This window comes from Pollicipes pollicipes, unplaced genomic scaffold, assembly GCF_011947565.3.
Source record: "Pollicipes pollicipes isolate AB1234 unplaced genomic scaffold, Ppol_2.1 Scaffold_3447;HRSCAF=4054_pilon_pilon_pilon, whole genome shotgun sequence".
Taxonomy (NCBI): Eukaryota; Metazoa; Arthropoda; class Thecostraca; order Pollicipedomorpha; family Pollicipedidae; genus Pollicipes; species Pollicipes pollicipes.
Window position 1 is genome coordinate 8,681,192 of NW_023596297.1, and position 26,759 is coordinate 8,707,950.

The 26,759-nt window shown below is 58.9% G+C and overlaps 1 protein-coding gene across 4 annotated transcripts; it reads right to left on the reverse strand.

Annotated features, from left to right (window-relative positions):
• Positions 1 to 26,759, reverse strand: LOC119091364 (PDZ domain-containing protein 8; the record flags this gene model as incomplete). 4 transcript variants are annotated; one of them, XM_037214114.1, is given in 19 exon segments in its annotated part: positions 1 to 1,317; positions 1,644 to 1,841; positions 2,540 to 2,701; positions 4,403 to 4,465; positions 4,647 to 4,745; positions 5,480 to 5,572; positions 5,861 to 6,131; positions 6,422 to 6,666; positions 7,546 to 7,649; positions 9,922 to 10,069; positions 10,502 to 10,641; positions 11,211 to 11,399; positions 11,777 to 11,984; positions 12,684 to 12,841; positions 15,756 to 15,948; positions 16,323 to 16,520; positions 16,900 to 17,088; positions 25,117 to 25,179; positions 26,680 to 26,759. In XM_037214114.1, coding segments are annotated over 17 exon segments (2,850 nt in total). In that variant the 5' UTR covers positions 17,056 to 17,088; positions 25,117 to 25,179; positions 26,680 to 26,759.

The following is a 26,759-nucleotide window of genomic DNA, read 5'->3' on the forward strand; positions in this document are numbered from 1 at the left end:
GGGTCGCTCACTCACGAGCTTAAGACTTGACGTATTCGACTGAAACTACAGGGGAATCGAAGGGCGTGTCGGCCCAGACGGACCTGTAGAACTCTTAACACCCCATGTCTGACCGCTGCAATGTCGGAGCCATATGCTTCCCCATACGTTAGGTCCTGACACAGCTATCAGCTGTTCTGCCACGCCGGGACTATTGGGACGCTGGGACGTGAGCTTCTCAATACGCTACAATACACTACGTCGACGCACGTCTCGGTAAAAAGAAACAGACCAAGGCCGCCATGAACCGAGCCACATAGAGCAGTACTGGCTGGTTGAGTGGGCCATGCGCCGTAAGATCGCAACAGCCAGCGAGCACGCATCCGTGCCAGGACAGCACCGGAGGACGCTCATACGTGCACACGACGGAATGAGTCAAGCGTCTCACAAACAGCCGACCATACATAACCCATAAGTAGATAGCAAAATACCGCCCCAGACGCGGCGCTCGCAAGCAGCCATCGTCGCGAGCACTATCACCACACCAGCGTCGCCACAGCGAGCACTATCACCAGCAGCTGTCGACACCGCGGGCACTATCACCAGCATCACAGTCACGCCCGTAAGCAGATATGCAGAGATTCGGTGAGCTCAAGACGAAATCGGACTGCACTACCAAGCGCCAATGGCGGGCCGTGACGGCCGACCGACAACCGGCGAGGCTGGCGGTTCTGCCGCCGCCACGGAGGGCGGGTACGTGCCGCCGCTTCACCCCGGCCCGGGCACCGGCCAAACAGGGAGAGATAAACACCGGGTCACCATGGGAAATGCTACGCGAACCAGAGGCGTGGCGGCGGGGCCGGGCGGGCCACAGATGGCCACAGACGACCGCAGCGCACGCGGGAGAGCCTGGCGAGGAGGCCGCAAGCCGCCTGCCAGCGCCCGTCCCATCATGGCTGCGGAGAAGACCCGGAGCTTCACATCACCAGCCCGGCTTCGCATTTGAGACTACGCACCGGCCGGCGAACAGCCACTGGTGGGAGAGCCGACGTCCAGCGCTGAGGAGAGGCGCGCGCGCGGCCTGGGCCGGGCGGCGACGGACGCCGGCTGAAGTCACTGCTGGACGGCGCCGCCGCTCCGCGCCGACTGCTCGGCGTCCCGCAGGCCGGCGTTGTAGTACACCATGAGTATGCCAAGCATCTTGGTCTTTTCGTCGGACTGGGCCAGCAGAAGGGCGCAGCGGGTGCGCGTGCTGGGCTGCTCGGCCTGCCGGTCGGCCTGCAGCAGCTCCTGACGTCGGCTCTCCTCGGCGTCCAGCTCCGTCTGCAGCTTCGACACCTGGCGGCGACGCCCCGCACGTCTCAGGTGACGCAGCTCGCCACCAGACCGCCTGGCCCAGTAGCCAGGCGGGGCTCAACTGAGGCCAGAGCAGGCACAACGGCCCAGCTCACGCGGGCCGCGCAGGGTGGCCGACGTTTGCAGCCACGAACGAACCACTCACTGTGCTGCCGATATCGAACGTCGACACCGTGGCCGACAGATATGCCGCAAGCAGATCAGCTTAAAAAAGACCTCCGTCAGCAGATAATTTTCGCCAGAACTCTTGCCCCCTTCTCCGGTATCGGGGGTCAGGCCGCGTCAGTTTGGCCAGAGGAAGGACCCACCATGTTCTCCAGCCGATCGCGGCGCGCCGCCGGCTCCATCTCCACGTAGAGCTGGCAGCCGAGCTCGCGCGCCGCCAGCACCAGGTTTTCGTTGTTGGCACAGCGCTGCATGTTGGACAGCGCCACGTCCAGCTCCTCGTCACTGTCGCACTCGGCGGCGCCGGTGACGGCGGCGAACGGCGCGGCGGCCAGGGAGTTCTGCGGCACAGGACAAGGTCTCAGCGCGGCGGCCCGCGCTCGGAACAGGCAACCGCCGGCGCGCGGCCAGGGGGTGGTGGGGGCTGACAACAGCAAGCAAATCATGCACGCTCCACGAAACCCCGTAGTTGGCTAGGCCGCCATTCCGTGTGAGTGCCCCGAACGTACCGCATGCATATCGATGACTAGTCCCCGCCAGTCGAGTCTAGGGGAGGCCCGACAGGTGATGGTCGGACTGCAGGATAGTCCCACGGGTTGAGACTGGGAGAGCGCCGACAGGTTATGGCCGAACTGCACGGCCCAGGGCCATGTCGACACGCGGCTGAGGGCTCCAGGCGTCCGACTGGCAGCGGTCTACGTAGTCGCCCCAGTAGTGCCTATGAAGACATCCAAGGCTCGCGCTCTTCACAGGCCGTACGGCGGACCACCTATCCCTCCCCCCCCCCCCCTCCGCGTCAGCAAATATTCTGAGAGCAATTGATTAACTATTTTCATGAAGATCGACTGACTGGCAAATGGAATGGACCTTCCGTTTTCAAACAGTTCCAACTTGTCTTCTTGTGGAGAGGGCCCCGCGCTGCTGGTCGTATCCCCCCCCCCCCCCTCCCACCCTCCTGGGTGACGGGGCCGTACGTCCCTGCCGTCCTCTCCGGCACCGGTCGTCCCTCCCCGCCCACTTGCCGCGACACCAGGCGTACCTTCCTGCTGGTGGCGGGCGAGCGCTGCGGCGAGGGAGGTAAGCTGGTGGAGAGGCCCCGCTGCAGGCTGGGCGCCGGCGGTGCAAGGTTCTGCGCCGAGCCCGTCCGCTTCAGGCCACTCGACGAGAGCGACGCGATCAGGTTGTTGAGGCGCCGCCGCCGCTGTCCGGCCGCCGACGCCCATTAGTCCAGCCGAGGCCTTGTCGGCGACACCACGCACAGGCAGCACACACAGGCACCGCACTAGCCCCATACAGACGAGCACCACCGACCCCAGCGACCAGCGCGCGCGCTCACGGCCACAGCAAGAGCTACAGCAACTGCGGCAGCACCGACGTGCAAGACAAGACCTGCTGGCATTCGACAAGGCCCGCCCGCATTCAGCGCGGCACCCAGCATCCAGCACGACCCTCGGCATCCCGTACAGCTTAAGCAGTCAGCAAGACCGACCAGCGTCCAGTCTGACCCTTCGGCGCCCGTGGCAAGCCGTTAGCGGTCAGCAAACAACCGTCGCCAGAGGCGCCTCGGTGAGAGAGAGAGAGAGAGGAGAGGAGAGAGGCAGGAGGAGAGAGGAGAGAGAGAGAGAGAGAGAGACGAGAGAGAGATGAGAAGAGAGAGAGAGAGCAGAGAGAGTGAGAGTGAGAGTGAGAGCGAGAGAGAAAGAGAGGGAGGAGAGAGAGAGAGGCCCCGTATTGCGTAGCATGGATATGTAGTTTGCCATTTTATAGCCACTGTCTGCGGGGCATAGGCCCCTATATAGTTGGGAACGGGGGCAGGAGCCCCCCCCCCCCCCCCCCGACCCCCACCCCCAACATGTAGCTCCGCTCCTCCTTCCCCAAGTCGACAAATCACAGTAAGATAAACCACAGCAGCATAAGCGATAAACAACTGACTAGTACAATACAAAAGGCGTCCTCCACTGTTCAAAATGTTGAAATATTAAAAACTGCACACAAGTTGTTCCTATCATCATCTACGGATGCAAGATGCACATATCAATCAATTAATATCAGCCAATTGCTATCAAGCTGACAAAGTTAAGCTTTTTAAGTTTCAGGGAGGGTGGAGGGTCATCATGAAAAGGGCTTGCTGGGAGGACGAGTATCTGGGCTCAGGTTAGCTCAGCTGAAAATAATGGGCGTATTTTAGTGCGGGTGGCAGGCTTTGTTAAGAGTAACCTTCCTTTCTATGATGATGTAAATTGGCATGCGTTAATATCTCTCACAGCTGCTTTGCAGCTGTGTATGCATTTCTGAAGATAAGATATATACATAGACAATCGCGCATTGCTAGCATATCAATAATGAGCTTTACTCATCGCTAATGGTTCTGGAGACTGGTTTGCAAATTGCCATACCAAACTTTGTCTTTATTCACTTTCAGTGGTTGCTGCCATCGTGTGACCTGATTTGCTACGTTTTCACACGACGGACCGTTTAAAGCCGGGATACGCCCCAGAAAGAAAACCAAACCATACCATATGGAAGCCAAAACACTGGTGGACTTGTTGTTTTACTGAGGTTTTGGTAGTAAGCAGGCTGCTACTCACTACGGCTGATTGCCACAACTTGCATTTCAATTAAAAATCCTTCATAATAGCTGAAATACGTCTAACTCCAAATTTGAATTCAAGAAATACCGACTCCCGTAGAGAGCTAATTTCCTTTCTATTCTGAATAACTTTATGTTAAGAGATTCCAATCACAATGAGTCAGCCAAATTCAGCGTCAGCTTTAATCCAATTCTATCCAAATCAAGCGAAGCCGATTGTACGCGTCCAACAGCACGGGGAAGGGTTGCAGGCGGCACGGCACGACAGACGCGTTAGCGGCCGTCGCCAGCCACGCCGCGCCTGACTCTCACCTGGCGGACCGCGCGCGCCGCGTTCAACACCTTCTTTACCTTGCGGCGAGCTCGGCCGGCGGTCTGAAAGCAGCCCGCCACGTCAGCGTGCACCCGACGGTCCGGCGGCCGCGGCGGGCGCGCTCCCGCGGCCGCCGCCGGCCGCGGGCGAACAGGCAGCCGACGGCCGCGCCGTCTACGGTCCGCCCCGAGCACCGCGCCCGGCCGCGCCCCGCGCGCCGCTCGGTGCCCGACGCCGCCTCACCTTCTTGTCGGCTGGCTGGTCCGTGTCCTCCGAGCTGGTGACGATCTCCGGCAGGTGGCTGTCGCTGATGGAGTCGCGCCAGCCGCGGTTCAGCTCCGCCTGCCGGGCGCGCGTGACGGCCGAGAGACGACTGGCGCCCCCCCCCCCCCTCACACACACACATACACGCACTACATGGCGGCCACGGACCAGTTTGAGAAGCTTTCGTCCCCTAACCAAGCTGGAGGTGCACCCAAAAAGCATACGGAAGAAAACGACCACGAAAGCAACCACGGACATGGGCTTTAGCGGCCGGTGCCCCTGCGGGGAACAGAAAGACATCATAGAACGGAATGAGATAAACATGTGCGATGTTGTTTTGAGTGCTCCACTCGATACTGCCAGGTTACGGACCACATTGAGCAGCTCTTCAGTAGGCCGCGACGTGCTACAGGCTTTCGTGACTTTGGTAGTCACGCAAATAGCCTATGTGGTCAAAGAGCATACAGACAGCATACAAAAGATGCCTTCACATGGTACTGATTCGTGCTTAAAGCTAAGGCTTTAACAAAAAATGCACAAGCGTACCTCTCTAACCCTCAAACGGACGACGCTCGCTTCCACATTTGAATTCAACATGTAAAAATCAGGTCAGCTCGTAATGATAAAGCGTTCAATTATCCATTCATTCATCTGATCGTTTTTGTAACGACTAGGCGAAGCGGCCGTTCTCGGGGAGGAGGTGTCGGAGAGAGGGTGTAGTTCAGCCGGGCCACACAGTGCAGTCCGGTCGGGCCGGACAGTGCAGTGCAGCCGGGCCTAACATGCAGTCCGGAAGGGCCAGACGACCTTACCTGACAGGTGGTCTGGCTCTGGCAACGGTCGATGCAGCGTTTGTGACACGTCATCAGGCAGGCCGAACACTGGAACGCGTCCTTGAGCCAGATCTGCAGCACAGGGCACATGGGCCAATGGTAACTGCTGAGATAGCAGCCGCGGGCTACGGCTGAATTCTACGCGTGCAAGCGACAACTTTGCATCTCTGAACGACGTGGCTCAGACGCAAAACATCAAGTTAACACCGTCATTTATGACAAGTGTACGCGCAAAACGCGTATTTCACCGGCTTCATATAATTCAGCTTTGATTCAAAAGTGAATTTCCATTGCATGCTGGCATTACTTTAAGCGTGATCACGGAGCTCCCAGTTTCTCGCTCATCCGTCGGAAGCGCACCTTGCGGTGGCAGAAGTCGCACTCCGTCGATGCGGTAAACTTCATGCGGGCAAAGCGGTGGCCGACGCGGATCTCGAGCGGCGTCTCCTCCTCATCGGGCTCAGAGTCATCCACGTCCATGCGCTCAAGCAGGCGGGAGCCATCCTCGTCGGCCGCCGGCTCGGGCTCACCGCCGTCCGGCGCGCCCGCCGTCAGCACGAACGACAGTAACACGTCCCCGAAGCAGTATGTCGGCTCGAACCCGTTGAACACGGACAGCTCGTGGTCCACACTGGCGGAGGAGCCCGGTCGTCAGACACTGGACGAGGAGCCCGGTCGTTAGACACTGGACGAGGAGCCCGGTCATCAGACACTGGCGGAGGAGCCCGGCCGTCACACACTGGAGGAGGACCCCGGTCATCAGACGCTGGCGGAGGAGTCCGGCCGTCAGATACTGGCCGAAGAGCCCGGCCGTCACACACTGGCGGAGGATCCCGGAGGCCAAACACTGGCCGAGGAGCTCGGCCTTCAGGTGGTTAGATGGATACGGGTTACGGGTCCGGCGGCCGTCACGACACTCACTCCTTGACGGCGGCGATCGTCGGCGGCAGGAAGCGGCACGTCTCCACGTGATGCCCCATGACCGTCAGCTGGCAGCGGGACACCAGCTGGGCCAGCGGCAGGCTCAGGCGGCCCAGCAGCACGTGCTGGCCCGGCTCGGCGGCCGGCTCGCCAGCGCCCGTCTCCGGCACGCCCATCACCGACACGTTCAGGTAGCGGTGCGGCGGCCCAACCGAGAACTGGAACGTCTCGTTCAGCACCGGGTCCTGCGGCCAGCGGCGCGGCGTCAGCCCCGCGTGGACTGAGGGACGTCGCGGCGTGAGGCTGCGGCCGGGACGAGAAACTAATAGGCGAACACACTGAGTCCCCGGACCAAAGCAGCACGAAAAGTCGACACGATAAAGACAGATGCCGTGGCGACAACGCCGATCATGACCCAACCACAAGAAATCAGTTTGATCTGCTTAATCTTGAAGTTGAAGTGCCTTAGGGCACTCGATCTGCACGTTTACACGACGGTCGAGGTCAACTATCACAAGCACAAGGACAGACAGCGACGCCACGACGACGGGGTACGCCCAGTGGCACCGCACCAGGTACATCCACACTGACAGACAGACTGGACCGTCATGCTGGCAGCAGCTGGTGCCTCCGAGGGTCGGCTCATGTGGACTCTTATTCCTGATTCATCGCACCTGTGTTAGGTACATAAGAGCTCGCACCGCACACTGATTCAACGGGTGGATAAATCATTTTAAAGTCGATACCTTTCATGAATTACAAAACCACCATGGTGTCACAGGTCGGCTTCTCGCCATTCATGGAGCGCGGAGACAGCCCCCGCTAAGAGAACTATGGCATCCCAAAGATGCAAGCCCCTGCAAGTCGCAGTCGTTCAGCACACACGAGCTGAAGGCACCGAACAAGTGCAACGGATTCCGCGAACTTCTCGGTACCTAATCACGCAACTTCAACACGGGCGCACAGCACCAAGTTCCCAGAAAAGCAGAAGCCGCTGCACGTGCTTGGGCTAAAATCCTAATTCGAGAACACGTTGGCTCGCTCAATACCCTCACTAACTCCCACGTAAACGCCTTACAAGGCCGGCGTTCATTACGGCGTTCATTAGAGACAAGGCTGCTGACCTCATTCCAGCGGGCCCACTTGGTGCTCTTCTCCTGGTCGAACAGGCAGCTGTGAAGGGCCGCTGGCAGGCTCACCGCGGAACTGTTGTCGTCCTTATCCGCCACTGAAAAGGAGCGGCGTCAGCAAAGTCCGCCCACGTGCCGGTCGCCAGCGCGTGGTGGTGAGGCCTGCCACATGGCGCGTGCCCATCAAACGACCACGCGATCGGGGAGACACACTGAATATACCGCGGACGCCTAAAACATCACGCAGTCCAGCTCGTGGTCACTTGAATGGCGTGTTACGCATGCGCAAACACGTCGCTGCGCCGCGCAGCGTACTACAAGAGGAGTCCCGGTTGTAAAGAAGGGAGGAAATACAGATGCGCGCCGCAGCAAGCGTGCGCCGCGGACATCTCCCGTCAGATGTGTTATTCCCATTTTGCACAGACTGCAAGACGAAGACTGGATGTCCTTTCCAGGAATACCGCGTTGCGCACTGCGTAATGCCCGCAAGTCCGCGATAAGGGAGGCACGGAAACATCGCCCCGTTCTGTCTTGTTAGCTGCGGGGCATCCACAGAACAGGCTACACCGGCTGGACCCGGGACTAATGGGACCATGCGCACTCCGTCGATACCGACTGCCTGGATAACGCAGCCGTGCCCTGGTAAGGTGGGCAAATATGCAGCCTTTTACTCTGGCGCGAACGTCGCATCCCGGCGAGGCGTGAGGATGAAGCCAGCTACCTGGCTTCGGAGCCCAGTCCGAATCTACGACCATGACAAAATCCAACTCGAACCTAAATCCCCTGGCTCCGAAGTTTGAAACTGCGGTGCTTAAGATCCTGTTAGCCCCGGCTTCGCTGTTGTTTTTTTTTTTTTACTGTGACGTCGAATACCACGTCAACGTCTTTGAACTTAAAAAAGCGAAAACAGCAAAAAGCTGGGCCTTCGAACTAAGAAGACACGAAACAAAAGCAGGAACCATCATTTAAAAATCACGAGACCGAAGCCGAACCTAGTGAGCAGCAGTGTTTAGCAAAACCGACCATTTTCGCGTCTACTTTAACTGTACGAGATCACATAAATCATTACAGTTATGCAGTACCACAAGGTATTAGCATCACGGATGAGCTATTCTTACTACCGGCCTCGTCTTGTGTGTTGGTACCAGCACAACGTTCCTGACAGTCAGCTAAGCGGCCGCTGTCAGGCTCCCGTGGATGTCCGGCTGTTTTTCAGCTTTGAGCCATGCAGGCGTCGCAATCTAACGGCGTATTGAGGCGGCAGAACGAAAGAGCAGGCCAGCTTCTGTGACTTGAACTCGCGATCGCAACTAAAAAGATCACTATGACAAAGTCGAAACCAGCAGATCAAGATCGCATGACATCGAAGCCCTAGCCACAAATCGCTTGTTTTTTGCGAAGCCAAAGCCAGCTCCTCAAAATCATATCAAGCGTAAGCCGAGGCAAACCACTTACAATGACATGGAGCCGAAGCCGAATCCAAACGAATTCTCAAAAAAGGTTAAAAGCCGAAGCCGCACCTGAGGCCAATAACCTCCAGATTTGGAGGCGGAAAACCGCAGCTTAGCGAAGCCGAAGCCAAAGTCGGTTTCATCCCCCTGCCTGGTCCCGGCAAGGTTAGTGATGCAGATTCGTTTCTGGACGCAGCCGCCGCGTCCTATTAGGGTTAGAGATGCATACATGGCCGCCGCGTCCCAGTAGGGTAGGTGATGCAGACTCGTGTCTGAGCGCTACCGCCGCGTCACGGCAAGGTTAGTGATGAAAACTCGTGTCTGGATGCAGCCACCGCGCGGGCTTGTGTCTGAAGGTGGCTGCTGCGCCCCAGGAAGGTTAAAGATGCATACCCGCGTCTGGACGCACCCACCGCGTCCCGGCAAGGTTAGTGACGCAGACTCGTGTCTGAACATGGTCGCCCCGTCCCAGAACAGTTAGTGATGCAGATTCGTGTCTGAACATGGTCGCCCCGTCCCAGAACAGTTAGTGATGCAGATTCGTGTCTGAACATGGCCACCGCATCCCAGTAATGTTAGAGATGCATACTCGTGTCTGAACATGGTCGCCGCGTCCCAGTAAGGTTACAGATGCATACTCGTGTCTGGACGCACCCACCGCGTCCCGGCAAGGTTAGTGACGCAGACTCGTGTCTGAACATGGTCGCCCCGTCCCAGAACGGTTAGTGATGCAGACTCGTGTCTGGGCCACGTGCCGGTTAGCCGGCGGGCCCGGCGCCGTGCAGCCGCCGGCCACGCGGGGCGCACCTACCTGGCGCCGGCAGCGGCTGGGGCCGGCACAGCTGGGGTCGGCCGGAGCGGCCGGCGGCGCGCGCCGTCGGCCCCAGGCGCGCCCACTCGGCCCAGCCGCCCGCCGTACCTGAGGGCAGCCCCACGCTGACGCTCTTGGTGCCGCGGCGGCGGCGCACCGGCGACTCGTCCAACAGCAGGCTCTCGCTGGCTGAGCTGTGCAGGCGGCGCTCGGACGCCGGCGCCGGCGGCCGCGACCCGCCCACGGACGGCCGCTTCTGCTGCGGCAGACGCGCGCGCCAGACGGTCAGAGGTGGCGCACGGTCGCCGGACGACCGGCCGAGGCCGGGCCGGGACACGAGCGCGGCGGCTCACACACAGCTGCGGGCGTCCACTGTCCGGCTCCAGGAGCGGACGCCCGACGCAACACTTCATAGCACCGTAAAACTGCGCCAAGGGATAACAGGCATAGAGCACTGAAAAGGGCAGCCAACAAAATCGCTCCGCGACCACGGCTGTCGAGTCAGGTGGTCCAGCTCTTGGTGTTTACTAAGCTGTATACTCTAACGGAGCGACTCCGGATGCGCCGAAACCTCCTCCACGGATCAGAATGTTACGAGCGGCTGTACCATACTATTGCTGCCCAGAACAGGTCTGACAGAGACAGACAGGTCTGACAGGCACCGTCACACCAGAAGGGCGGCACGTACGCTGCTGTGTTTGGCCTCCTTGTTCTCGGCCATGCGCAGCACGCGGACGCGGATGTCGCTGGCCGGCTGGCGCAGCAGGCGGTTGGCGGTGGGCAGGTCCCGCACCGGCTCGCCGTCCACAGAGTCCACTATGTCGCCCGCTGGAGGCCGGGCGCAGGGCAGCTCGCCGTCAGACGGCCACACGCCCGTCACCGAGACACACCAGAGCCCACCACCACACACACGCGCACCGATCACCACCACCAAACACGGGCGCGCCGTCAGCAGCGCTGGACACGCGAACCGGCCGCCGCCGCGCCGCGCGAACTACCGGCGTGATGCAGTCAAACCGAGATAGAAAGCGGGCGTGAATGTACATCAACTACGAAACGAAGTAGGTCAGAATGCTCTCCAAACGAAAAACCAAGCACATCAGAAATTCCACCCTACAGCAGAGAGGATGACACCTCCCCAGAGAGGCTAACCCAGCTGCCACGTGCTATTCCTTCCCTGCAATGCAATCTGAGCGGCCTGGCCGACCAAACGCGGAATGCAATGACCGTCCCGAACCAATACACACAACTTAAAACAAAACCCATGCAGCAGCACAAAGTTCTGCAAGTTTCAAGACCACACAACAATGTGCGTTGTAAGGCAGTAACAGGCACTTCAATGGCAACCAAAGACGCGCAGCTCCAACGCGGCGAAGAAGCCAAGAGACCGCCCTCACCTTTGAGACCGGCCTTGTAGGCGGGAGCGTTGTGCACGACGATGAAGATGGTGATGCAGTTCCGCTGCTTCTCCATGACGAATGTGTCGCGCACCAGCAGACCGACAGCCTGGCCCGGGTGGGCCGGCACGTGCAGCTCCTCCTGGTGCCAGCTGATGTGGGACGTGTCCAGCAGCAGCGGGTCGGCACCTGGCGCACCGCGGCCGGCCCGGTCACGCCACACCGTCCCCGGCAGGCCGCCCCCCAGCCCACCACACCTGGTGCCAGCTGACGTGGGACGTGTCCAGCAGGAGCGGGTCGGCACCTGGCGCACCGCCGCCGGCCCGGTCACGCCACACCGTCCCCGGCAGGCCGGCTCACCCCCCCCCCCCCCGCCCCCTCCACCCCCACCGCCTCCCCTCGAGCCGGCCACACCCACACAGCGTCGAGCTCAGTCCCGACAGCGTGACACGCGACATGGGGACAATACACGGGAGGGAACGTGGCGCCCGGCACGCCAGCACAGCGAAGGACGACGGGCGGGGGAGGGGGGGGGGGGGGGAGCGTCGAGCCGCTGGCAGCCGTACCGACGGCCAGCCGGCAGTAGACGTGCGTCAGCTGGCCGCTGGAGCGCAGCCGCGACAGTCGCTTCACGGTGACCTCCAGCTGGGCGGACGAGGTCAGCTCGGCCAGCGTCGCGTCCGGCACCAGCTGCTGCAGCCGCGACATGAAGAACGGCTTGTAGCGCAGCTTGTAGTTGGGCAGCGTGTGGCGCTTGCGCAGCGTGCGCTTAATCTGCGGCCAGAGCGACAGGGTGAGCCGGGTGGGCGGGAGCGGCCGCTCGGGGACGGCACACAGCGGGCGACAGGAGAAGGCCAGAGCGACAGGGTGAGCCAGGCGGGCAGCAGCCGCCATTCGGAGACGGCACACAGTGGGGACAGGAGACCCGAATCACGACAGCTGAGGCCCACCCGGCCTGCAGGCACCACAGCTGCCGCCTGCTTGAGCGGCCAGGTCATAGTGCAGCACCGACCGGCGGGCTCTGGCGCAACAGGTGGCTGCTTTCGGTTGGGCGCGTGTATCGAACACAAGTAACAAAGACGGCGGGGATGGTTCTGAAGACGGAGTTACAGAGCACTGGCAGCGGAGAGACAACTGGACATTAGCCGGAAACTAATGGGGAGTGGTGATGGCAACAAAGAAAGAAATGTGGTTGCGACGTGCATAGAAAATACGCACCGCCTTGGGACTGAAACACGGGGGAGAACGACAAAAAATCCCTCCCCTTTGTTTCCAGCCTCGTGCCCCGTGTCCTGAAGACCGAGCCCCGTGTCCTGAACTGAGCCCGCGACTGCCTGACTTACGGACTGACCTGACACTAGGTAACGAACTGTCTCAACCTGACCACTGCTCAGCTGGGGCAAGGGACCTCATCAGGCTCCACGACTGACCCGGCTTGGCCTAAGCCGACCTAGCCTAGCCCGGGCCACTGACCTGGCGCACGATGACGGCAGTGATGCGCGGCTGCGGCCGGCCCTGGAACTGCGACTCTGCCTCCACCTCGATGGTGGGGTCACCGATGAAGCTGTACGCCCAGTGCGAGAACGGCCGCCGGGTGAAGCGCAGCAGCACCTGGCCCGACAGCCGCTCGACTGCCGGCGGAGGCGGCGTCAGCCACGGGACGGCACGGCTCAGGCACGCCATCCGAACCACACGGCAAATGCCGAGAAGCCAGAAGACAAAACGGCAAGTGGAGAAAGCTCAACTGGATAAGGCCCAAACAACAGTAGGCCAAAGAACCACGTCAAGTGGCAAAAGAACACAAAAAAACAGTTCAATGCAAAACGCCAAAGACATCAAAACTAAAAAGGCATAAAATTCAAATAGGCAAAAAGGAAAAAGGGATGAGAGTTAAATGGGCAAAACTAAACGAGAATAACGTCAAATGCACGGAAGTAAGAACACCTTAGGCTGAAGAGAACAAAATTCAAAGTGACTAAAATCAAAACGATGGAGCTTAAAGGTCAAAAATCAAATATCACGTAGTCAAAAGGGATAGAATTCAAACGAATAAAGAAGAAAAGGTTGATGTTCAAGGAAAAGAAGCAGCAAAAGGAAGCCAAGTCCTCAGGATTGAAGAGAATGGAGCGAGCTGAGCAAGTTGCCAAGATACGTCAAAGTGAAGCAGGCCCAGGGACGCTGAAGCGGTCGACCACGAGCGGGCGCTTCTGAACCAAATCCAGGCCCTCTGCGCCCTCTGAAGGACCATGAGGCCTGTTTGTCCCATTTGCTTGCAGGCTCAGACTTCTTACATATATACATTAGATGGCCGTTGCAGAACATGTTTTTCTTAAGGCGTGTTTCACTGAAAACGCGCCACATCTGATATTGATTTGCTTCAAAGGGAATGATTCTCTTCTCCGAATCAATGGCTTCCCATCATCGGAAAAACTGTTAAGAACGCTACTTTATGACCAAGTAACATTTCATTGGTCTTAGTAACATCATCACACAACATATGTAAAATTATACACAGTAATACGCAACGCATTAGTGGTCGCGTCTGCTGAAACCATATTTTTGCATTCCTCCGCGGTTTCTAAAAATGTGGCTGCGCCATCAGCGTCAGCTGCTGGACCACAAGGTAATAGAAACACTAGGTAAAGCCGAGCCGAGACTGCGTGCATCAAAATGACGAATCATCTCGGCATAACGGCTGGAAAATACTCCACGAGCGTGGTGCAAACGCCCTACAAGAACTATGCCTGCTCCCCACTGTCGTGATGCGCTTAACACTTCACCATCTCAGACCTGGTCTTTGACAGTGCGTTTGCGCACATGTTGATGTCATGGCTATTGACGAGTGCGTAAAGATCTTGCAGCAGCGCAGGATGCTTTCGACGGTACAGGAGCAACGGAAGCCTCACCAAGCTGGAGTGGGATGGAGGGGGGGGGGGGCGACAGACATGTTTGGCCTCAGGCACGAGACGGCCTCCTCAGGTCAGGGACGGCCTCCCCACGCACGGGACGGCCTCCTCAGGCACGGGACGGCCTCCTCAGGCACGGGACGGCCTCCTCAGGTCCGGGACGGCCTCCTCAGGTCCGGGACGGCCTCCCCACGCACGGGACGGCCTCCTCAGGCACGGGACGGCCTCCTCAGGCACGGGACGGCCTCTCCACGCACGGGACGGCCTCCTCAGACACGGGACGGCCTCCTCAGGTCCGGGACGGCCTCCCCACGCACGGGACGGCCTCCTCAGGCGCGGGACGGCCTCCTCAGGCACGGGACGGCCTCCTCAGGTCCGGGACGGCCACCTCAGGCACGGGACAGCCTCCCCACGCACGGGACGGCCTCCCCACGCACGGGACGGCCTCCTCAGGCGCGGGACAGCCTCCTCAGGTCCGGGACGGCCTCCTCAGGTCCGGGACGGCCTCCCCACGCACGGGACGGCCTCCTCAGGTCCAGGACGGCCTCCCCACACACGGGACGGCCTCCTCAGGCGAGGGACGGCCTCCTCAGGTCCGAGACGGCCTCCTCAGGTCCGGGACGGCCTCCCCACGCACGGGACGGCCTCCTCAGGCGCGGGACGGCCTCCTCAGGCACGGGACGGCCTCCTCAGGTCCGGGACGGCCTCCCCACGCACGGGACGGCCTCCTCAGGTCCGGGACGGCCTCCCCACGCACGGACGGCCTCCCCACGCACGGGACGGCCTCCCCACGCACGGGACGGCCTCCTCAGGCACGGGACGGCCTCCTCAGGTCCGGGACGGCCTCCCCACGCACGGGACGGCCTCCTCAGGTCCGGGACGGCCTCCCCACGCACGGGACGGCCTCCTCAGGTCCGGGACGGCCACCTCAGGTCCGGGACGGCCTCCCCACGCACGGGACGGCCTCCCCACGCACGGGACGGCCTCCTCAGGTCCGGGACGGCTTCCTCAGGTCCGGGACGGCCTCCCCACGCACGGGACGGCCTCCTCAGGTCCGGGACGGCCACCTCAGGCACGGGACGGCCTCCTCAGGTCCGGGACGGCCTCCCCACGCACGGGACGGCCTCCTCAGGTCCGGGACGGCCTCCTCAGGCACGGGACGGCCTCCTCAGGTCCGGGACGGCCTCCCCACGCACGGGACGGCCTCCTCAGGCACGGGACGGCCTCCTCAGGCACGGGACGGCCTCCCCACGCACGGGACGGCCTCCTCAGGCACGGGACGGCCTCCTCAGGCACGGGACGGCCTCCTCAGGCACAGGACGGCCCCCTCAGGCCGGACTGCACGGGATGCACACCGGGGTATCAGATACGTTGACATCCAAGCAGAATAGATACCCAGTGTTCTGGCGTTTTGCTGCGGTAATACTTTCGGCATATTCGATGGCAATAATTCGCCAAATTGCCGAGGGGTGTTAACGAAAACCAGCATATCCTTCAACGCCAAGCAGATGAAGTCGCACAAGTGAAAAAGCAGCTAGCATTCCTAAACATCTTACGGAGTTAACTGGTAACTGCACGACATTGCATATGTTTGTGCTAAGGATTCAGCACACCCGCACCGCCTGCCGGCTCCGCTCACTTTTGAGGAAGACGAAGCCCTTCCTGTTCAGCACGATGTCGGCCAGGATGCTGATCTTCAGACCGCCGTTGTACTCGACGTCCAGCTTGAGGTCCAGCTGCTCGATGGTCTGGGTGACGGGATGGAGCGACACGTACTGGGTGGTGACGCTCTTGAACACGGGCATCTGACCACCCAGGTCCAGCTCGTTGATCTGAGGGCGTGTGTGACGATCAGATTACGGGGCAATGCAGCCGGGGAACTGGCACGGCTCGGTTAAGTATTACATTTGTGAATCCAGTCACAGCGGCGAGATACACGGGGTCAGCGAATCAGACCAAACACGACTGGTCTCGCCACGTACTGACGTGGGGCGAATGTTGAGCAGCCATCTCCCCCTGGGGGTGATTTCGGACCGCACACCAGCATACGTAGGCCACGGATAAGGGCAGAGCCTGAGTGTAAACGACTGAACTAGCGGCACCTTGATCTGCTCCCTAAATCCAACCAACGAACTCGACGGCAATACGCGGCGCGGCTCACACGTCAAATTCTACAGCCTCGCCACATCCAGACTCTCGGGCTGACCCTGATGTTGTGGAAGAGCTTGCCGACGCTTGTGCGAGCCATCAGCTCCTGGAACTCGAGGTGGATCTTGTTGAGGACCCACTGACGCAGGCGCGGCGTGTGCACGAGATCACCGAACAGCATCTGCACCAGCAGATTGATGGCCAGACATGTTTCCTTCCGCTGGTACGTCTCCTTCCGCACCTCATCGGCCAGCTCCTGTCAACGCACCCGTCCACGTGTTGTCACCGCCGCCCAACAACTGTGACGTCGGAGTCCATGGCACTTATGATGCTAAATTCGCCTGCCTATCGTATTGTATGTTACTGCACTCTGAGCACATCCCAGCACACGTGACTGATCACCCACCAATGGCGTCTTGAAACGAGAACGGGATGGGCATGTCCCGGTGATAGGTACGGCAAGGAGACGGTGAATAGGTACGGGACACGCAAGTGCTGAGGATAAGGGTTGGCATTGTTGAGCGCAGAACACGATGGCCTCGATAGCCTCGTGACGCGAAGCCAGCCGGGTCGCAGCCCGCGGACGGCGTCTGGCGGCGGGGAGCGACGTCCCGGTGGCCCGCCTCGGCCCTCACCTCGGGCAGTTTGGGCTGGGTCACCGTCGGCTTGTCGGTCGGTCCCACGATCGGTAGACTCTCGAAGTAGTTCTCCAGCACGTAGTACTGCACGGCCAGCGTCAGCACGACGCCCAGCAGCACGCAGAGCAGCGCCAGCAGCAGCGTGCCGATCATGGCGCCGCGCCGCCCGGCCGCCGGTCACCGCTCCTGCCGCCACAGAGCACCGACTGACGAGCCGCAAACGACGGCCCACGCCCGCGCCGCGCCGCCGCGCCACCGCGCCAAGGGCGGCCGGCACACGACTCGGCCGCCCGTCACGTGACGCGTGACTCCATGTGATTTTTCTGCAGCCGGCGGAAAGCCGTCCGCCGACGGTGAATGGGTGTAATGTTGGAAGGGGTGGTAGATAAAGAAAACGGGAGTTGTAAGGCAAATAGAGATCTCTGTGGTCGACACTCATTGCATTCGCCACCAATGGCAGCCAACAAGCGTCAGGGCTAATTGCATGGAAATATGAACTCAATGTTGCGATGAGGTACGCTCGGCGACGGAAAAAAAGCAATAAAAAAATATCGTCGCAAATCGAGGTGGCCGTGGATGAAGAGCACGTAATGTTCGATACCTTCGCCTCCACACTCCCGCGTTAGCGGCCGTATGTGCTGTTTCCACAGCGGCCTGACCCTGCACGCAGCCGCAAAGCCTCTGTCCCAGCGACTGGGGCCGAACTGTGAGCTCGATCCGTCCCTGACGGAGCTCGGAGCATCATTCTGAGATGGCCGTAGTTGGGGCCTGGTTCACCGACAGAGCCAACATTTGCCGCGGCTGAGTGCGCCGGCAGCCCGGCCACCAGCCGGGTCGCCGAACGGCCGTCTGGGGGCATCCCTGCCACCCCAGGCCCTGCCGCTCCCAGCCCCTGCGCCCCGGCTCCTGCCGCCTCACGCCCCGCCACCCCGGACCCTGCCGCCCCGGCCCCTGCCGCCCCGAGCCCCTGCCGCCCCCAGCCGCGGCCGGACTCTGGCCATGCCTCAGGTCACCCCCAGCCGCGGCCGGACTCTGGCCATGCCTCAGGTCACCCCCAGCCGCGGCCGGACTCTCGCCATGCCTCAGGTCACTCCCAGCTGCGGCCGGACTCTGGTCATGCCTCAGGTCACCCCCAGCCGCGGCCGGACTCTGGCCATGCCTCAGGTCACTCCCAGCCGCGGCCGGACTCTGGTCATGCCTCAGGTCACCCCCAGCCGCGGCCGGACTCTGGCCATGCCTCAGGTCACCCCCAGCCGCGGCCGGACTCTGGCCATGCCCCAGGTCACCCCCAGCTGCGGCCGGACTCTGGCCATGCCTCAGGTCACCCCCAGCCGTGGCCGGACTCTGGCCATGCCTCAGGTCACCCCCAGCCGCGGCCGGACTCTGGCCATGCCCCAGGTCACCCCCAGCTGCGGCCGGACTCTGGCCATGCCTCAGGTCACCCCCAGCCGCGGCCGGACTCTGGCCATGCCTCAGGTCACCCCCAGCCGCGGCCGGACTCTGGCCATGCCTCAGGTCACCCCCAGCCGCGGCCGGACTCTGGCCATGCCTCAGGTCACCCCCAGCCGCGGCCGGACTCTGGCCATGCCTCAGGTCACCCCCAGCCGCGGCCGGACTCTCGCCATGCCTTAGGTCACCCCCAGCCGCGGCCGGACTCTCGCCATGCCTCAGGTCACCCCCAGCCGCGGCCGAACTCTGGCCATGCCTCAGGTCACCCCCAGCCGCGGCCGGACTCTCGCCATGCCTCAGGTCACTCCCAGCCGCGGCCGGACTCTCGCCATGCCTCAGGTCACCCCCAGCCGCGGCCGGACTCTCGCCATGCCTCAGGTCACCCCCAGCCGCGGCCGGACTCTGGCCATGCCCCAGGTCACTCCCAGCCGCGGCCGGACTCTCGCCATGCCTCAGGTCACCCCCAGCCGCGGCCGGACTCTGGCCATGCCTCAGGTCACCCCCAGCCGCGGCCGGACTCTCGCCATGCCTCAGGTCACCCCCAGCCGCGGCCGGACTCTCGCCATGCCTCAGGTCACTCCCAGCCGCGGCCGGACTCTGGTCATGCCTCAGGTCACCCCCAGCCGCGGCCGGACTCTGGCCATGCCTCAGGTCACTCCCAGCCGCGGCCGGACTCTGGTCATGCCTCAGGTCACCCCCAGCCGCGGCCGGACTCTGGCCATGCCTCAGGTCACCCCCAGCCGCGGCCGGACTCTCGCCATGCCTCAGGTCACCCCCAGCCGCGGCCGAACTCTGGCCATGCCTCAGGTCACCCCCAGCCGCGGCCGGACTCTCGCCATGCCTCAGGTCACTCCCAGCCGCGGCCGGACTCCCGCCATGCCTCAGGTCACCCCCAGCTGCGGCCGGACTCTGGCCATGGCTGAGGTCACCCCCAACCGAAGCCGAGCGGAAGTCGATAGCTTCCGGTGGCCAGGCCGCGCCGGACGGCGGCGTCGGTCCCACCGGCAGTAACCGCTCCCAGCCGCCGCCATCGCAGCCCACTCTCCGCACACAGCACCGCCAGGGCAGCGGACGGGGAGCCGCGCTGTGGTAACAGATACAACAGCTGTACCGTCCAGCCGCGTACGGCTCTGCTCCCTGCTCTACGTCTAAATCCCGGCCTGGGATATCGTTTGTTCAGTTGTCGCCTTCCCCCCTCCCCCCGCCCATTTTGAGGGAAAGTGGGCAAAATACGGGACGAAACCCGTCTGTTAGCGACAATTTAGGGATAGCATTAATAATTTATACGGTCCAGCTCCCCAACTCACTTTACAAAACTACGCCCCCGTTGCTGGGCGCGTGTTGGCCGACACCCCTCAGCCTCCCTCCTTGTTTCCGAGCTCGTTCATTTGTTCGAACCCCTTTAGCCTAAGTCCTCCGTTGGGGTCTTTGCACCCCGTCGCGTGACCAGCACCCCCCGACGCAAGTCCGGCCGCCGGGGCCCGACAGGGAGCACCGGCCTCGCCAGCGCCACCCACGCTGGAGGTCAGGCGGTGGCGGTGCAGTTAGTGGTGTTATCTGCAGCCGGCGTGGGCGGCGAGTCGCGGAGCGCTGAGAGCGCTGCGAGCACTGCGATCATCGCCCGTCGCCTGTCTCGCAAAACAGTCCACAATCGGCGCTGTTCCCCACCCCCACCTCTCCCTCCCCTCCCCTCCGCGCGTACCACGGACCATCGCCTGTTGCCGGTGTCGCAAAACAGTCCACAATCGGCGCTGTCCCCCACCCCCTCCCCTCCTCGCGTACCACGGACAATCGCCTGTTGCCGGTGTCGCAAAACAGTCGGCAATCGACGCTGTTTTTTTTCCTCTGCGCGGACCACGGACGGCCGTAGCCTTTGCCCAGCTGCCTATCGCTCTCCAGACGCGGAGATGGAGAAAGAGGGCAACGGACCAGCGACACGCGACTGGAAAAGGATACCCAGACACAAACGCTAGATAGGGGACATGGACAAGCCACAAGCTGCCTTGCCTGTAAAGGACACAAATGATAAATGACAGAAAGGAAAACAGATGGAGGCACAAAATACTCAATTGGATGTAAACAATATTACACAATAACGCGACGCTGCCCTTTCAACCTTAGCCGTTTTTACCAGTGTAGAGGTACCAACGCTTCACATTTTCCAACCCGAGCCACTATTTAACCCTTGCGTTCGGTAAGAACCCGTACCGACTGAGGACGCCAGGATTACCTGGACGCGATCTGAAGGGCCGGCGGCAGGGTCACCGACGAGGTAGCCGCCACACGGGACAGCGGCCGGCCCAAGGCCACCCCACAACAATGACATCACCTGATCGCAGCACCACAAACGGGTTCCACAGGTGCGTGTGAAAGAATGCCGATTATTCGGAAGAACATTATGACACGAGTGAAATGCTCACAGGATGGCTCGACCACTTACCACTGCAAAAAGGAAAAAGGCTTGATTGTAGCGCAACCCAGACAAGTAGCCTTATCCAGACCCAAAACGCATACCACGACAAAGAGTCCCACCATATCTTCCCACATCCAAAACGTCTTCACGGTCCATAGCCCACTCCCACCTTCTAATAAAACACCCGTGGGAACCAAGCACCTTGTGATTCCAGGTGCTTCAGGCAAATCGGCGTGGTCGCCTGGCACGTGTGCGAAGTGGCGAGTGTATGACGCCAGCCGGTGTGACCCAGCACCACCGTCAGTGCCAGGTGTGGTGCGCTTCTGCCCACCTGAGGCGCCACGTGCCAGGCTCCACGGGGTGCAGCGTGACAGGGCGTGACAGAGCGACGGCCGTGACCGCCGCTGGGGTAGCGCGGCGGCTGAGTCACCGGCCGCAGTGACTCAGGCGAGTCACCGGTCGGCGCCCACACCGTGTCTCCGCCCCGTCCGCCGTCCGCGGCCCGCGCCGCCGGCACCCCGTTCTGCTCAGCCAACCAGCGGCACATGTGCGACGGGAACGGCCGGCAGACTGTCACCAGGGGTGAAAACTGGGCCGCACGGAGTCTTTCAGTGGTACGACTGTACACGACAGGGGACTTTCAACCACGCCCCTCCCTAGCTCCCTTCGTTTTGACCGACCTCCTTCATCATGCGTCACAGGACAGGCGGGCGGGCCACGAGGTCAGGTCACAGAACACGCGGGTCGGCCACGAAATCGAATCACAGAACAGGCGGGTGGGTCTCGAGATCGAATCACAGAACAGGCGGACCGGTCACGAGATCGGATCACGGGACGGGCGGACCGGTCACGAGATCGGATCACAGGACAGGCGGATCGGTCACGAGATCGGATCACGGGACAGGCGGACCGGTCACGAGCTCGGATCACAGGACGGGCGGACCGGTCACGAGATCGGATCACGGGATGGGCGGGTAGGTCACGAAATCGGATCACAGGACAGGCGGACCGGTGACGAGATCGGATCACAGGACGGGCGGATCGGTCATGAATAGCATGCAGTTTGCGGCTCTGTAAAACACCGGCCTTCAACACGTGAACATTACGACAAGTAGGAAACGTATGCCGTGGAGCGGTTGTGCTGTCAACGTTCTTTGGTGGGTGCTGATGTATTAGCTGCGCAATTGCGTGCATCTGCCAGAGGTCCTCCGACCGACGCATGTACAGGCGTGCCACTGGGCATTTGGCAGCCGGGGGTCGCAGCCACACATTTGGCAGCCGGGGGTCGTAGCCACACTAGACCGCAACCATTCGGCTACACAAAGCGCATGTGATCGTACTGCCACGCGTGCGTAGCAGTGTGCAGATCGTCATGCTCTGCCGGGCGCAATGCATGAATTCGACAATATCTCGCGTAGCGTGTGATGTTGGCTGCAGTTGAAGACAAAAACGGTAGATTGTGGTAAGCGGTAGACGGTAATGAATATCCCCCCCCCCCCCCCCCCCCCTGAGACTCGTCAGCATATATTGCCATGAAAAGGCGCCGAACGCCAGTGAACATCTGAACTTGTGAACAGTGAACAGTGAATATCTGAACAAAGGCCACGTAAGAAATACGCCTCGACATGGCGCAGAGCGTAGGTAAAAGTAAAATATGTGTATCTGGCAGGGGACATTACACTGATTGGCTGAACCATGGATAGATGCCCATGTTTTAAATTTCCAGGACCCGAGGCTTTCCTTTTGCAAGTTCTAAAACTGCGACTGACCTCGATTCGGAAGGCAAAACTTCTGGTTTCTGGCACGGGACATTGCATTCATTAGCCGGCAAATAGTGAAAGTTTGCCATGCATTAAATGTCCAGTACCCGATCATTCAGAATACTAAATTTTGTATCCAATGCGTCCGTGCACCACCGCTTTTTTAAGACCGTTAATTCCAGCCGTTGTTGATTTGTAGTTTTGGGGTGCGTCGACTGCAAATGGTCCAGCAGCGCCCAACACGCTTCGGAGGGTAACATGTTGTTGACGCAAATCCCCACCAATCCCTGAGTTCCGCGGAGTTAAAACACGGATGGCGAAGGCCCCGCGGAAGCGTGCTCCTGCCAGCAGCACATATCCGAAGGGCTGGAATCCCAAGAAAACGCACAGCGCTGAAGATAGATCTGTTTGGTGGTGTGGGGCCAGCAATGCCGACGGTATCTTTGGATCCACCTTGCGTGTCGCGAAAACATTGCCTCTTGTGCGTGCCTGCTGTGCGATGTGTAAAAAGACGGGAAACTTCAGCTGTCATTTCGGAGCAGCCAGCAAAACAACCAGGAGGGAGGGGGGGGGGGGGGACCACCCCCACCATCACGGCCACAATCCAGAGCACGGCTGCAGGGCGGTTCGCCGATGACCGCCAGCCCTCTGTCTGTGACGGCGCGACTGGAGGGGGCAACACGCCGTCGGGTCGTGGAAAGATCGGCCCTCGACGGCCGCAGGGATCAGGCCGGGCGCGGCAGTGTCTCTGGAGACCGGGCGGACAGTGCAAATACCAGGCGCGCGGCGGCACGCTCCGTGGCATTTCAAGTGCCTAAACCGTTTATGGACGCCCAACGGTGAATCCAGAATCCAAATATTACCCCATGTCTGGCTTGTGTGGGCTTGTAGCACACCAGCCGGCACCTCCGTTGTGATTTCCAAAAAAGACGACTGATCCTCTATGCAGTGTAAAACTAGCATCCACCCGCCCATCGCCAACCTCGCAACGTATTACACCATATTTATCAAAACCTTGGAACCAGCACCGCCATAGTCGCGTGGGTTCAGCCTGCCTGCCGGTCTGGGTGACTCAAATTCGACTCGCAGCTCGCCGAATACCGTTTTGTCGAGTGCAATATGACGACTTTCATACTGGCGACAAGCCACAAGTCGACGTGTCACCAAGTCGAATCGGCTTTATGGCGCACTATAAAATGGCGACATGCCAAAATAGCGGAGAGCTGAATGGCAAACTGTAAAATGATGAAATATCACGAGCTTGACATGGAACTACAACATTGACGAACTACAAAATGACGACATATAACATAGTCGACACGCCAAATTGGCGAACGGCTAAATGGTAAACTGCTTAGGGATCATGTCTGAATGAATGACGACATGGGAAGATGGTGGCAAGCCAAAATGATCACTGGCTTAATGGTAAACTGCTTGGGGGTAACGCTTGAATAAATGACAGCTAAGTCATCGGCTACGTCTTTGAGTCAGAATCATTATATGCAAATGGCAATAATATATTGAATCACCTCGGAGCGGGAAATCAAACGAACGCGCAGCAAGGATCAAACACGCGCACCGCTCGAAATTGGCCGAATTGAGCAGGTACATAAGCAGAACGCATAACGCAGTCAATGGGTGTTTAGCCTTCGGCGGTAGCATTTCAACACTGTTTTTCCTCTGTGTCCGCTCCCATAGGTTTTGTCCAAAATTGCAGTGCCATCTGTCGCTCCTTTTGTTACGTTTCTTTTTTGTGAAATGCTCGCGCGAATCAGCCGAAATCAACGCTTTATTTGTTCGTAACGCAAATGTTTTCGTTAAGCCATACCTGGGACGCTTATGCGCAAGGGTTTGGTTTAATTGCGTTGCCCAATGCACTACTTTGCCGAGCACACTTTGGGAATGGCATGAGCGACTACCCGCAAACCTTCCACAATACTTTTTTGTCGATTCTGCAAGCATTTGCCAACGAGATTTCAAATCACACCGTGTGATCGCAGCTTGCCGGATCAGAACTCCTGACTGTGGCTGTTACCACCATGATTAACGTTATATGCATTCCTTATGAATCCTTGATACCTACGGCTTAACATTTGATTCCAGTAAATGGGTTGAGTGTTGCACGATACAAATGAAGATGTGACACTGATAAAAACACCAATAACGTAAACGGAGCACACACAAGCAGGCAGTATCCTTTGTCACGCTGCTAAAACCCAGACATGATCACAGCATGGCTCCGAGGAGCCGCAGCAAATGGCGGCAGGCGGTTCACGAACAAGGCCGTGCGGTACGAACACGCCCCGCGCGCGCCAACTTAACTGTCTTTAACGCTGTCTTTCTGGCTGTCAAAGCCGAAAAGCAGAGAAACCAAGGCAGTGGCGGCAGCAACGTGAATAAGTTGCCATAAAGCTTGCACAGCTGAGGTTTACTCTGCTACAGCACAAACCATGTTCTGCAATGTTAATAGCCACGACAGATACCAAACCACTTAAAAATCAACTCCCTTCACAGCAAAATAATGCTAGCCAGTTGACATACATTAGTAGTCTGACTAAGGACTGCCACAGAGGGCCCAGGTACATTGCTTACCTGTATTTTGGAAGGGCGTCTGCTTCTGCAGTGTGATACGGGCTCTTATACAAGCTGTGTGATCTGAGGATCCAGGAAAGTATTATTAGTGGGACTGAGGCAACCCTCGAAGAAAGGAAACAGACTCTCTGCAAGGTTACATGTGAGATGACCCACACATATGGTGTTATTCTATACACTTGGGACAATTTTGAGAAGGCACTGACATTCACAGGCATTTGAACACTGGGACAACAACACAGGTGTCTACCATCCAAAAAAACATCACAGGGAACATGGGGCAACATATGACAACATGATGCACAGGAACAAGGCAGTCACAGGCCGCCCAGATACAGCCCAAAATAGGTTATCCTCTGTTAGTATGCTTTAACCTGCTTCTGCTTTTGTCCTTCCTGTGCCACAGTCAGCTTATGAATGTTTGCAATGGCATTTCAGAACAAATATATGCATTTGTGTTTAACATCATACCAGTGGATTAAAAATGGAACATTGTGATGCAGGGAAAATTGACTCTAGTCTCTGTGAAAAGGTCAGACTTGTCACACAGTAACATAGGTTAACAGTGGGCATATCTGGCCAGGCTGACAAGGAAAGGTCAGCCAGCAGGCAGTCATAGGGGGTCAACTTGTTGAAATGCTGTCATGCCATAGCCCTTTACTGGAAGACAAAGACATCCACTGCACAGAATAGCTTGATCCCATCATACAAGATGGGAACAATGTCTGCCTTCTTTACTGCTGAGAACTGGGTTATATAATGTTGACAACTTCAGTAGGATCAGGCATGCCAGGTGAGGCACTGCCGAATTGAAAGCCAAAACAAGTGTCATAATCTAGTCCTGCTTGGGTTCACAAGAATGCTACATGGAATGATTATTTTTTGCACTACTGTTCCTGTTAAATCAAATTTATCTTGAATAACCTGGTGAATAATACTGCAAAACATTACAGACTGGTGATATGTTCACTAAGCCTTCTATAGTGCAGTGAAAACATACCTAAATTATGTGACCTTTGTTCATAAAAACTATAAAACCCTGAATGATGTCAGTTGCCTGTTTTGCCATGTCTACACACAATAGTTTTTTTTTAATAAAATGGAACAAAGGCCCACACATAGTGCATTCAATGTGGGTCAGACTGAAAAAATACATGTAACTGGTTGCCAGAAACATGTGTGGTGGGTAGCAGCCACATCCTGGCAACACATGTAGGATCATTGTTTCAAGAAGTGACGACACTGCTTGGGTCATCTCCAACATGGATAACAAGCAAACCAAGCAAAAAACATTGGAAAATTTAGCACGATTTGGCCTAGCCTGAAATTTGTCCAGCCATCACTTATCCAGTGCATGTTTGGTGCGGAGGATGAATCTTTTGCACACTAGGATGTGGTCAAAATCCCTAAGTGTTCTATCTTACAATCACATCAATTTCGATGTTCCTGGTGTAAGCCCTGCACTTTCTGATGGCAGTATGCCCATTGCCCAGTATAAAAAACATACAATGTTGGCACCAGTACATGCAGACATTTATGAACGATTTGAACACGTTAATTTACCTCCCCGTACATCTTGATAACAGTGAAACGTGTTGTAACTCCCACCCGGCGACCAGCTGGGCTCACCTCACCCGAGGCAC